We start from the raw sequence: 10,653 nt of genomic DNA, 5'->3' as shown, positions 1-10,653 counted from the left end.
AACCACAGCTGGGTTGTCACTGTCCCCTAAATGCACGCCTCCAATATCAAAATCTTGTGTTGTATCGAAGCATGGTTTTTGGCCTCTCGTAGACGTACCAACATCAAAATCTTGTGTTGCAACGAAATATGGTTCTCGGCCTCTCGTAGGCGTACCAACATCATTACTCATGAGATGATGACTATGTTGTTGAGTAATTGACGAATACTCAACATACAATTCAATTTGACCTCCTGTAGTCATACTCTCACTAAACATTAGTGGCATGTATACTTCTTCTAGTAAAATACCTATATACGTGATTGAAGATCCATAGAATATATGACGTTTCCATACTATTTGAAGTTTGTTTTCAAATCTGTTTATCCCTATTTTTTCACAAATTGTTTCCACAAGCTTATCGTAGGAAATACTTTCATCCAACATAATCAATCCTTTTGCAAAAGGAGGATCATATGAAATAACTGTTCCGGGAATTATATTTCCACCCCAATATAAATGGACACCCACGTCATACTATCTGCATTAATGTCAAACACAAATATTGGTCAAAAATATTTCTTTACAGTACACTACAATATATACTATCATAACAACCTATCAAATATGGGTAAAAAATTAGATATACTACAACATATAATACCATAACAACGACTCAAAATATTTCTATTAATTACAATACAATTTATAATACTATAACAATCCATCAAATAATTATATAAATTACACTACAATATATACTATCATAATAATCCATCAAATATTGATATTGGTAGACTAATGTTTGGAAGAATGAGTTAAAAATTAGTTATACTAACCGATTGCGAGTACTAATATTTGGAAGAAATGAGCCAAAATAGAAATCTACACGCTTCAATCCACCACCGGGTTAACCCGACCAAGGCAAGCGTTTTCGCGTTTTTCAGCTTTGGGAAGGTTTTTCGCGTTTTGGGGAGGGAGGAAATGTGATTAGGGTCTGCGATTTTGGGGGAGATCTGAGATATATGGTTCAACCGAAAAACGCCGATCAGGTTGGCGTTTTTAACGTTAAACACGCCAATGACCTTGGCGTTTTATTTAGTAAAGACGCCATCAAGATTAGCGTGTTCAAATTTAAGTATTTTGGTTAAAAATACGAGCAAGATACGGTGCCATTGTAAAACGCCAACTATGTTGGCGTTTTATAATATAGACACGCCAATCTCACTGGCGTTTTACTTATAAACACGCCAACTTCATCGGCGTTTTTCCCATAAATGGAATTGATAACAAAATGGGTACATTTGCGTTATTTTAAAGGCCAAGTGGCCTATATACGCGATTTTCTCAATATTTCACAAACTTAAACTGAGAAACTTTGGGTACCGACATGTTTGCATGTTTCTCCGGATCCACCCAACAAAAATTCTTTAAAACCAGAACAAGTGAACTCAAAAGGTAAGACGGTAAAGTGAGAGCCACTACATGGATAGCCTAATCTCATATGGAGAAAAGATTCGAAAGACGAAGGCGGCTCAGAATTACTATAGCTTATGATAATGTTAAGTGCTGTATATTTAATGAGACAGCACTGGACCGTTAATAAGCACAATTAATTATTCACTTCACAAAACAATAACAACTAATCTAAAGTAGCCTCAGAATTGCAGAATATCAGCACGGGAAACTCAGTCCCGAAAGATGGTGTAATTTATAATAGATTTCTTCACCCGCGACATAAAACCATGAAAAAAAAAATTTTAAACTAAAAAGGAAATATTTTTTGTGGAAAAAAAAGACATGAAATAGAGAATAAATGTTTTTCTCATGGCCAATCCCAAGAGTTAATAGCAGTAACCCACTACCCAAGGCGATAGGATATGACAACGCTCACCTTCGGAAATCGGAGATCTCAACGAAGGAATAAGCTTTTTCTGGCGACGATTTTGAATTAGAGTTATACGAGCATCGATTATGGCTCGCCGCAAATTTGATCAAATCGTCGCTAAATAACAGATAAAAATTCAAATTCGAATGAGACCTAAGCCAGATGAGTGCGATTAATACACACATATTCATACCGATACATATATAGGCTTCAATAGACTGCGGCTAAAACCCTAGGTTTGGATAATTCTGGATTTCCATGGGCTATTTCTAATTGGATATCAATTGCCGATTAAATCGATTTTGGGCCGTCTATGTCAATCCTAATGATTAAATCGATTTTGGGCCGTCTATGTCAATCCTAATGATTAAATCGGTTTTAGGCCATCTATCAATATCTTTGGCATAGATTATCCACGATAGTTTGGTCAAGCTACAAATTCTTATCGACCATCACAAAAACTCATCTACGGCCACAAAAAACTTGCCCAGCCCAATAGTGAACAAGCCACAGCCACAAATCACATTATTTTATCAATTATTGGTATATTTTAATTAAATTAGAATAAAAATTATCGAACTATAATACTCCCTCCGTCCCATAATAGATATCACACTTTCCTTTTTAGTTTGTCCCACAAAATATGTCACATTTCCTTTTTTGGAGAACATTCTCTCTCACATTAATATAAATATATTATTTTCTCTTTCCACTTAACACACAAAACAACACATCCTAAAATCTCGTGCCAATCCCCAAGTGTGGCATCTACTATGGGACAAAGGGAGTAATTAGAAAAAAAACAACATAATTTAATAAAAAAAAATTTAAAACCAAATCTTCGTTGTATTATAGATAGGGGAAAATTATACAACAAAAATTTTATAAAAACACTAAAAAAACACCGCCAACTACTCGATGGCTTCATCAGAATCGGTTGCTTCGTCCCAGCTTCATCGCCTTCGCCTTCGCCCCTCCCATCAACCCCAGCTTCTTCCTCAGCCTCTGTATGAGCTCGAACAACACCCCATTGGTGATCGGGTCAGATGCGATCTGGTACAAGACATTATTCTCCTGAAGTTGCATCTTCATCTGCACCTCCAGGTTACTGTTCAACACCGAGATCGGTGTAGCCATCACCGGGCGCGATCCAGACGTGGCCGCAAAGAGGTGAGAGGTGGCTCTAGCATCTCGGATAGTGGACTATTGGCCCTGTGGACGTGGGCGCCTGGAGAGTGTAGAGGGGGGCTCCTCCGAAACATTGTCGTTGAGGTCGAAGGTACGTGAGCCGCTACTACTGTTGTAGTTCCCGGTGACGCCGAATCTTGTCCGCTTTGGACCAGGAGCACGCTCTTCCTCATAGATGGCCCTGAATTTTGGGCAGTCCTGCAGAACGAGGAATTTTTCCCAGTAGCCGAACTTGGGGTACCCTTCAGTATTGTACATCTCAAACGACAACGCCTTTATGTCGGCTTGGCTGCGGCCGCTCTTAGCTGTGTGGAGGTTGTTCTCGCATATGCCAGTGAACCTTTTGACGGCTTGAGCAATCCTCGACCACTTTTTTCGGATCCGGTCGGGTTTACGCAGGCCGCTGTGTGGCGGCTTAAATCCGTTGTACACCGCCAGGACGCGCCTCCAGAAGCTTATGTCGGTCTGATCCGTGCCAACTACGACATCCGACGTGATCGCGTCCCAGGCCCTGGCAATAGCAACTGACTCCGCTGTGTAGTAGTGCGTGGACGACCATCGACCGCCACCCTCGCTGTCGCCGCCGGCGCGGCTGCCGCTGCCGCCTCGCCCACCGCCACCGCCTCCTCTCCTCGCCTCCACACGTCCGGACGTTGGGGTCTCCGGTACCCCCGAATTCATACCCATCAACTGTTCCCATGTGAATCTATCAGATTCAGACATAGGAGATTGGATGGATTGGAAGTTATGAGAAGGGGTTATCATGACGAGGATAGTTGATCGCGTCCATGTTGGGTTGGTAATCCCCGAACGCCGATTGGGGATGACCCACGTTCCTCTGATGAGAGGAGGATTGACCCCGATATTGGGGTGTCTGTTGCCATGGCGGCGATGTCAGACCCCACGACTGGGATGGAGGGGGAGTGAGACTCAATCTCCAGGACTGAGAAGGTTGATAGTTGTCGTATCCCGAGTCTCCATAGCCGGGGGAATCACCATCTCCACCTTGCATATTGAGACAACAAAAATATAGAGAGTGAAAATTAGGGTGTAAAATGTGAGTGAGGTGAAAATGTGTAAAATGTACTCCCTCCGATCCCCATTAAATGTCCCATATTTTCTTATTTGGACGGTCCCCAATAAATGTCTCATTTCACTTTTCCCACTTTTAGTAAATGGACCTCACATTTCACTAACTCATTCTACTCACAATTATTATAAAACTATTATATAAACGTGGGGTCCACATTCCACTAACTTTTCTCACCAACTTTTCTTCACAAAGTCAAACAATTTCTTAAAACTCGCACCGGTCAAATATGAGACATTTAATGTGGACTGGAGGGAGTAGTATTTATAGAAGAAAAAAAAACCAAAAAATAAAAATAAAAAAAGGTTTTCCGACGCCACGACCGTCGGCGCCGTGCAATAGGGCGCCGCGGGCAACGCCGCGGCCTTACTCCATGCGTCGTGTCCTCGCCGAGTAGTCAGCCCGCGCCCTTCCACCCTCTCCCCCGGCCGCCCTCCGTTTCCACCCCTATAGGGCGCCGCGGCCAGCCGTGTTCTTGGGCGGGCACCGCGACTCCCTATTGTGGACACTCTTACTTTGTCACAAACCTAATATTATATGACGAATATATATGTTGTATTTGAGCATTTTATATAAGTACTACCATAATCTGATGCATATTTAGTTTATTTGTTTTGTTTTATATATTTAGTTTGTATTTAATATATCAAAATATTTTTGACTTTTTTTAATTTTATGATATTTATGTATATCAAATCTTGATTTGTTGTTCATTTATCTCCATTATTTCTGCACTCCTATTCTTGCTTATTCTCTTTGTTGGGATTTTTGTTGAACGAGAATATGTCAATCTTTCTATGTAACAACATCTCACCATTTACTCCAAATAAAGTTTTAGAAACAACACATAAACATAATTTTAAAAAAAAACTTCTTGCTTTTGCAAGTTTTATGTGGCTCAACGACCTTATACAATGCCAAATAGAATCTGTATGTACCTTTTGTAATATAAAACCACTTCTTATAAATGTGACTAGGGGTGTCGAAACGGGCACCCGCGGGTACCCGTACCTGGAGAACCGGGTACTCGTACCCGTTGGTAGCCAAAATCTTTGTCCCGTTACCCGACCCGCACAGTGATCCCGTACCCGACCCGTTTAAAATATATTCATCATGTTGAGCTCGAGAAGCAGATGATGGATAAGTTCTATGGCGCCGGGTTCTGGCAGAGTCCGTCGCAGAAGAGTGATAACTCCGCGCTTACAACCGTCACGATCTAGTAAAATCATAGTATCTCAAATTTAATTATACTAATTCAAAATATGTAGTGCCTATCAACATTTGATTTGATTCTGGTTGTTAAAATACTGATTTTTTTTAAAGATGTGTTGGTTTTGTACAGGAAGTCTATATCTGGTGTTTAGTTATGCTGGATTAATGTCTTTTTTTGTTGATATTTAATTTTTGACGTATTTTGCAATCATTATAAACTGAATTCGAGTTTGTATTGAATATTTATATTTAAACGGGTATATAAGCGGGTATCGGGTATACCCGTTCGGGTATCGGGTATACCCGCTACCCGCAAAAACCTGAAACTCAATACCCGTACCCGAACCCGTTCTCGCTTATGTCGGGTAGCGGGTACCCGAAACCCGACGGGTAACGAGTCGGGTGTGCGGGTACCCAATACCCGCTACCCATTTCGACACCCCTAAATGTGACAGTGCATATCCTTGAAATTGGTATCTTTAAAATTATGTTGAGTGCTTTGGTTTCAAGGGGAATCTTACCCTTGCAGTTTATTGTTTGTTGTTTGCTATTAAATTATGCCATATGATTGATGTATGAGCTCTAATAAAGAAAATAAAGTACTTAATCAAATTCTAAAAATAACATATTTTTTTAGTTATTGTAATTATTGAAAATGTATATGTAAAAAATTTAAATTTAATTAATGTTTAAATAATCCAGCAAATTACTTAATTTACTTTATCACCAAATCCACTTACAATACTGGAAACCATTGCTTAAATTTTTGTGAAAAAAATATGTTTCGCCTTAATTGATCCGAGACATAGGGTGTATAATAATACTTCCTCCTCCATCCATGATTACATGTCCCTTTTTTCCAATTCATCTATAAATACATGTCTCATTTACCTTTTAGTAATTTTGGTTTTGCATATCGCACATTTATTTAACTTCTTCCACTCATATTTTATTATAAAACTAATACTAGTATATAAAAATATGATTCGCATTTCACTAACTTTTTCCATTGACATATCTTTACATTTCTATTAAAATTCAAGTCGAGTAAAAGTAAGACAAGTAATCGCAGACAGAGAGAGTACTATTTCTCCTTGCGAATGTTGAAAAATTTTGAGATACAAACTTGCCGGGCGAAAATTACACGGAAAAACTTGTGGAAAGCGGTAAGCCGAGTCGAGGAGCCCTCTTTCCGCAAGACGAGATACTCCCCGGTAGTGCTCTCGGTTTGGCGTGTCGTCCCCAAAGATAAAACGGCTTCGTCTCTGAAGTAGCAGCACCGCTAGCAGCAGAGCTCCAACGAACGGGAGTAAGGCGGGGGCAGAGCTTCGACGGGAAGATTATGCAGAGAGGGAGAGAGCGTGTATGCAAGAATGCTTGAGTTTGTTGTGTTATGGATGCATGCCTATTTATAGGCCAAGTCCACCCGCAGGGGTTGCTGGAGTCAAGGCCATTGACCGTAACCACCGGGAGTTACTGACTGGTGCACTAGCCGTTGGGAGCTGAAGAGACACGATGCATCTGGACACACTACACGACGGGATACACCATAGACCGTCGGGGTCCATCGGGGACCAGCTCCAAAGAACAGCCCAACGACCAGTTCCAAAGAACAAGCGGGGCTTGAGGTGGTCTAAAAGGAACAAGCGGGGTTTGAACCACGCTCAACGACTAGCTCCAAAGAACAGCCCAAAGACCAATTGCCAAGGCACACGGCACCCGATGCACGGGGCACGGGTCACGGTGCGCGGCGCGCGCGTGTGGGCTCTGTCACCCATCTTATTCCACAATAATTATTACACATAATAATTCATCTTATTAAATACTTCATCAAAGAAGTTTATCATTCCCGATGTGGGATAATTAACACTTAGTTAATTAATCCCTTAGTTTTTTTTCTCATAGTTCATTTCTAGATTTATTGTGACTAACTTTAATATATTATTTCTCACTCACCGGGAATCGGATTTGAGAAAATGAATATGTTGCGGTCATCTACTCGGAACTTAGATCGACGCTATTGCATTTAATTTCACAAAATTAAATGTCTTGTAACATTTATTATTAGTCAAAGTCGTTTGACCAAGCACGATTCCAATAATAACAACTGCATATCATAAACATTAGTGGCACAGATTAATACAATTACTAGTAATACTACAACAGCCGATTAGGGATGACTATGGACTATTTTTAACATTTTTTATTAGAACATTTTGGAAAAGTGAAGGTCAGATATTTACTTTCTTGAAATCGAACCCCATCAGAGCTGTTTATACTAAATGCCATTCAATTTTTAAAAACTAATGTTGCCGATTAACACCACTAACTAGCTTTCTGATCTTATTCTAATTTGCAGAGATGTTGGTTGTTAAATTTATGAGATTTCAAAAATTAAATATTGTGTTGGTATTTTTTTTTTATAATTAACCCTTTTTTGTTATTCGATCGATCGCTATGAGACGGTCGGAGTCCTGATAATATTATGAATAATGCAAAACATAGTAACTTGGTTAATTAATTTAAATGAACGAAGTAGCAAGGTGTGCATCCAGCAACTTTATGTAATAAATATGTGTAAAAGGAAGATATTGGAGAAGTGGTCCCAAAAGTAAAAGGTGGAAACCCTAGATATATGATGCTTACAAACCCTAACTTTGACGCAAATACTCAGAGGCTTTTAAATTGAAATGATCGAAATTTTCATTGGGATATCGCAAACTGCATCTCTAAAACTCGCAAAAAGAGTAACATGCGCTGTCCTTGTTCTTCCACCTGCACCACCTTCTAGGGCACTACAAACCCTAAATTTCCATTCTTGCAAAACTTTCCCCATTTTCTGCAGAGAGCGAGATCCTATTTTAGCACAAATACATACCGGAATCATCGTTTCTGGTTTTGTATTCTCTTTCTTTGTATCTCCAAACAAATTAACGGTTTAGCATAATTATTGATTGTATTGTAGGATAGTTAGACTCCGTAACAAGTTTAGAAGAGTGAATTAAATTAGCCTTCATGACTTCCAATCTTAATCTGAAATCAATTGTTCATTTAACAAATTGAAGACTGAAATGCTAACTTATAGTTACATATTCTCAATGGAGTAATGTAGCGAATGATTAGAAGTTATATTCAGAATTGACGTATTAGCAAATTTAATTTTATAAGCAGCCACCACTTTAATTATCCCATTCGATTAATTTTTGTTGGATTGGATATTACTCCCTTTATAGTTAGTTTAAACTTTAAAATGATTTTTTTCGAGGATGGGCCGTTAAACCAAAATTAATTTGCAACACTGTTAAACAAAGGTACTCGTCTATTAATCATTACAACATAAGTACTACTATATGTTATACAATTATTAATTATGCCATGCGAAATGTTAGAAATATAGTAGAAAAAATCAAGTCGTGTGCGATAATGTCTCAAGCTATTATATACCGAAGGAAAGAAACTAAATTTACTGAAACAAAATCTACAACAAAAATAATACTCCCCTAGACAAAACAAACTTCCCCTAGACAAATTACTTCTCTACTATCACTCGCGGATTGATGTATTGTTTCTAAAGATAAAACGATTTCCTCTTAACATGTAGAAATGTAGAAGGACATCAAATCCACTAAGCATCAATGAACTTAATGGAGTTTTGAGAATTGAGCAAACAATGATGAATACTTACAAAATAGCTTATAAAGAGAGGACTTGCTTGTGACCTTAAGAATTTATGTTCTTCCTTCCCTAACTTGGCTGTATAGTAGATAATTTAACCCTAAATGGGATGAGAAGGATTACCTGTTTTGTGCAACATATGAACTCTTAAAATCACATAATACTGTGATTGTATATGAATTAGCTTATTACAAAACTAACTCGCTATAAAATAAAAAGAAATCGAGGTGAACTTCATCCAAATGTATTCGATTTGTTTGAACTTGTTTGTTTAACCAGTTTGGACTTGAGTTAAATTCATGTGCTTTTAATACATCTTTATACATAGATACTTAACGAGTTAAGACTTGAGACAATCACCCACATTTCATAAATTAATGCATATATAGAAAGATCATAAACTAAAATCCAATTCGGAGAATTTGGATAAACAAGTTTAAGCCTTTTCCTTTTACTTTTCTTCTATGCATCTTTCTCTAAGAAAAAAATGATTTCGGTGGAAATATTGCACGGTATGTTGATGTATAAGGTCAAAGTTGATATCTGATTTGCATTGAGGTTAATAAAGAAGATCTGAGGTTATGACTTTATTATCAAATTTGACACATATAATTAATTATAACGGAAACTGTATAATTAAGCTCATACGATTGGTGATCTGATTTGATAAGATTGAGCAGAAAATGGAGGTTAATATACACCAGTGGAAGTATTTTTTAATGAAAATTTTTAACTGCCAGCGTCAAGCAAGAATCGCTGTTATTTGGCAAAAAAAAAAGGAAAATCTTGTGCTACTTAGAAGTAAAAACAAGTCAAATTTCAAGATTATGAACAAAGTTTATATTACAAACTTATTGGATAGTTGACAATTTAGCGCTAGCTAAATTAGTTGAGAAGAATTACCTGTTTTTCCTCAAAATAGAGGCCATGTTTTAGCTGAAGAAGAAGATCTCCTTCTGTATGTAGAATTGTTTGAAAATGGAATGCTGAACTAGTGTCTCTTAGCTTTGTTGGTTAGCCCTCTGTGTCTCAATCTCCCTGAATCTGTGCAAGTAGGTGAGCATAGTGTCCGAGTAGTTATCGAATCCGAGGGAGCTGAGTGCCCAGCAGATGTCGTCTCCATTCACCGTCTTCCGGTTCTCCTTGTGGCACCGGTCCGATGCCTCATCGGTAACAAAGCAAATGAACTCCGATGCACATTCTTGCATTGTCTGTTTGGCTTCTTTAGAGATCTTGGCGTTTGGGGGTAGGATCTTCTTCATCATCCTCCACACGTTCGCTACCGGAAGCAATCTATCCTTCTCTTCTTCTGCCATTAATTAATTTCACTCTCTCATCAACTGCCCTTTCTTCCTACCACTACCCAAAATTTAGTACTTGCATAAATCTTCTACCTAAATTCCTTTTAAATTTATACATACCACTAACAATTTATTCCAAATACTAGTAGAGGAAGAAACCTAGCTACCTAATTATTGATTCCATAACGTAAGACTTTAATGTGTCACATTAACCTAACTTGGAGTCCTAACCTTACATGTTTATATAATTGCTCCATGATGGGATACGAACTAAACAACTAAACAATAATTGCGAGCCCAATAGCAGTGACGGCCCATCA

General features: G+C 38.4%; 1 protein-coding gene and 1 non-coding gene across 2 annotated transcripts; both read right to left on the bottom strand.

Moving 5' to 3' along the window:
- Positions 1–1,632: 1,632 nt before the first annotated feature.
- Positions 1,633–1,715, bottom strand: LOC121757948. Its single transcript, XR_006041268.1, has one exon. It is a non-coding gene; the product is annotated as a small nucleolar RNA SNORD96 family (small nucleolar RNA).
- Positions 1,716–10,033: 8,318 nt separating this feature from the next.
- On the bottom strand, positions 10,034–10,348 carry LOC121784164 (nuclear transcription factor Y subunit B-5-like). Its single transcript, XM_042182361.1, has one exon. The coding sequence runs from the start codon at positions 10,346–10,348 to the stop codon at positions 10,034–10,036; it is 315 nt and encodes a 104-aa protein (XP_042038295.1).
- Between the last annotated feature and the right edge of the window lie 305 nt (positions 10,349–10,653).

The sequence above is a fragment of the Salvia splendens genome, chromosome 1, assembly GCF_004379255.2.
Source record: "Salvia splendens isolate huo1 chromosome 1, SspV2, whole genome shotgun sequence".
Taxonomy (NCBI): domain Eukaryota; kingdom Viridiplantae; phylum Streptophyta; class Magnoliopsida; order Lamiales; family Lamiaceae; genus Salvia; species Salvia splendens.
The sequence above is the reverse complement of the archived record's forward strand: the minus strand, read 5'-3'. Positions and strand labels throughout refer to the sequence as shown.

Coding starts and splice junctions, on each gene's coding strand:
- LOC121784164 (XM_042182361.1), bottom strand. CDS start 10,348: ATGGCAGAAGAAGAGAAGGATAGATTGCTTCCGGTAGCGAACGTGTGG.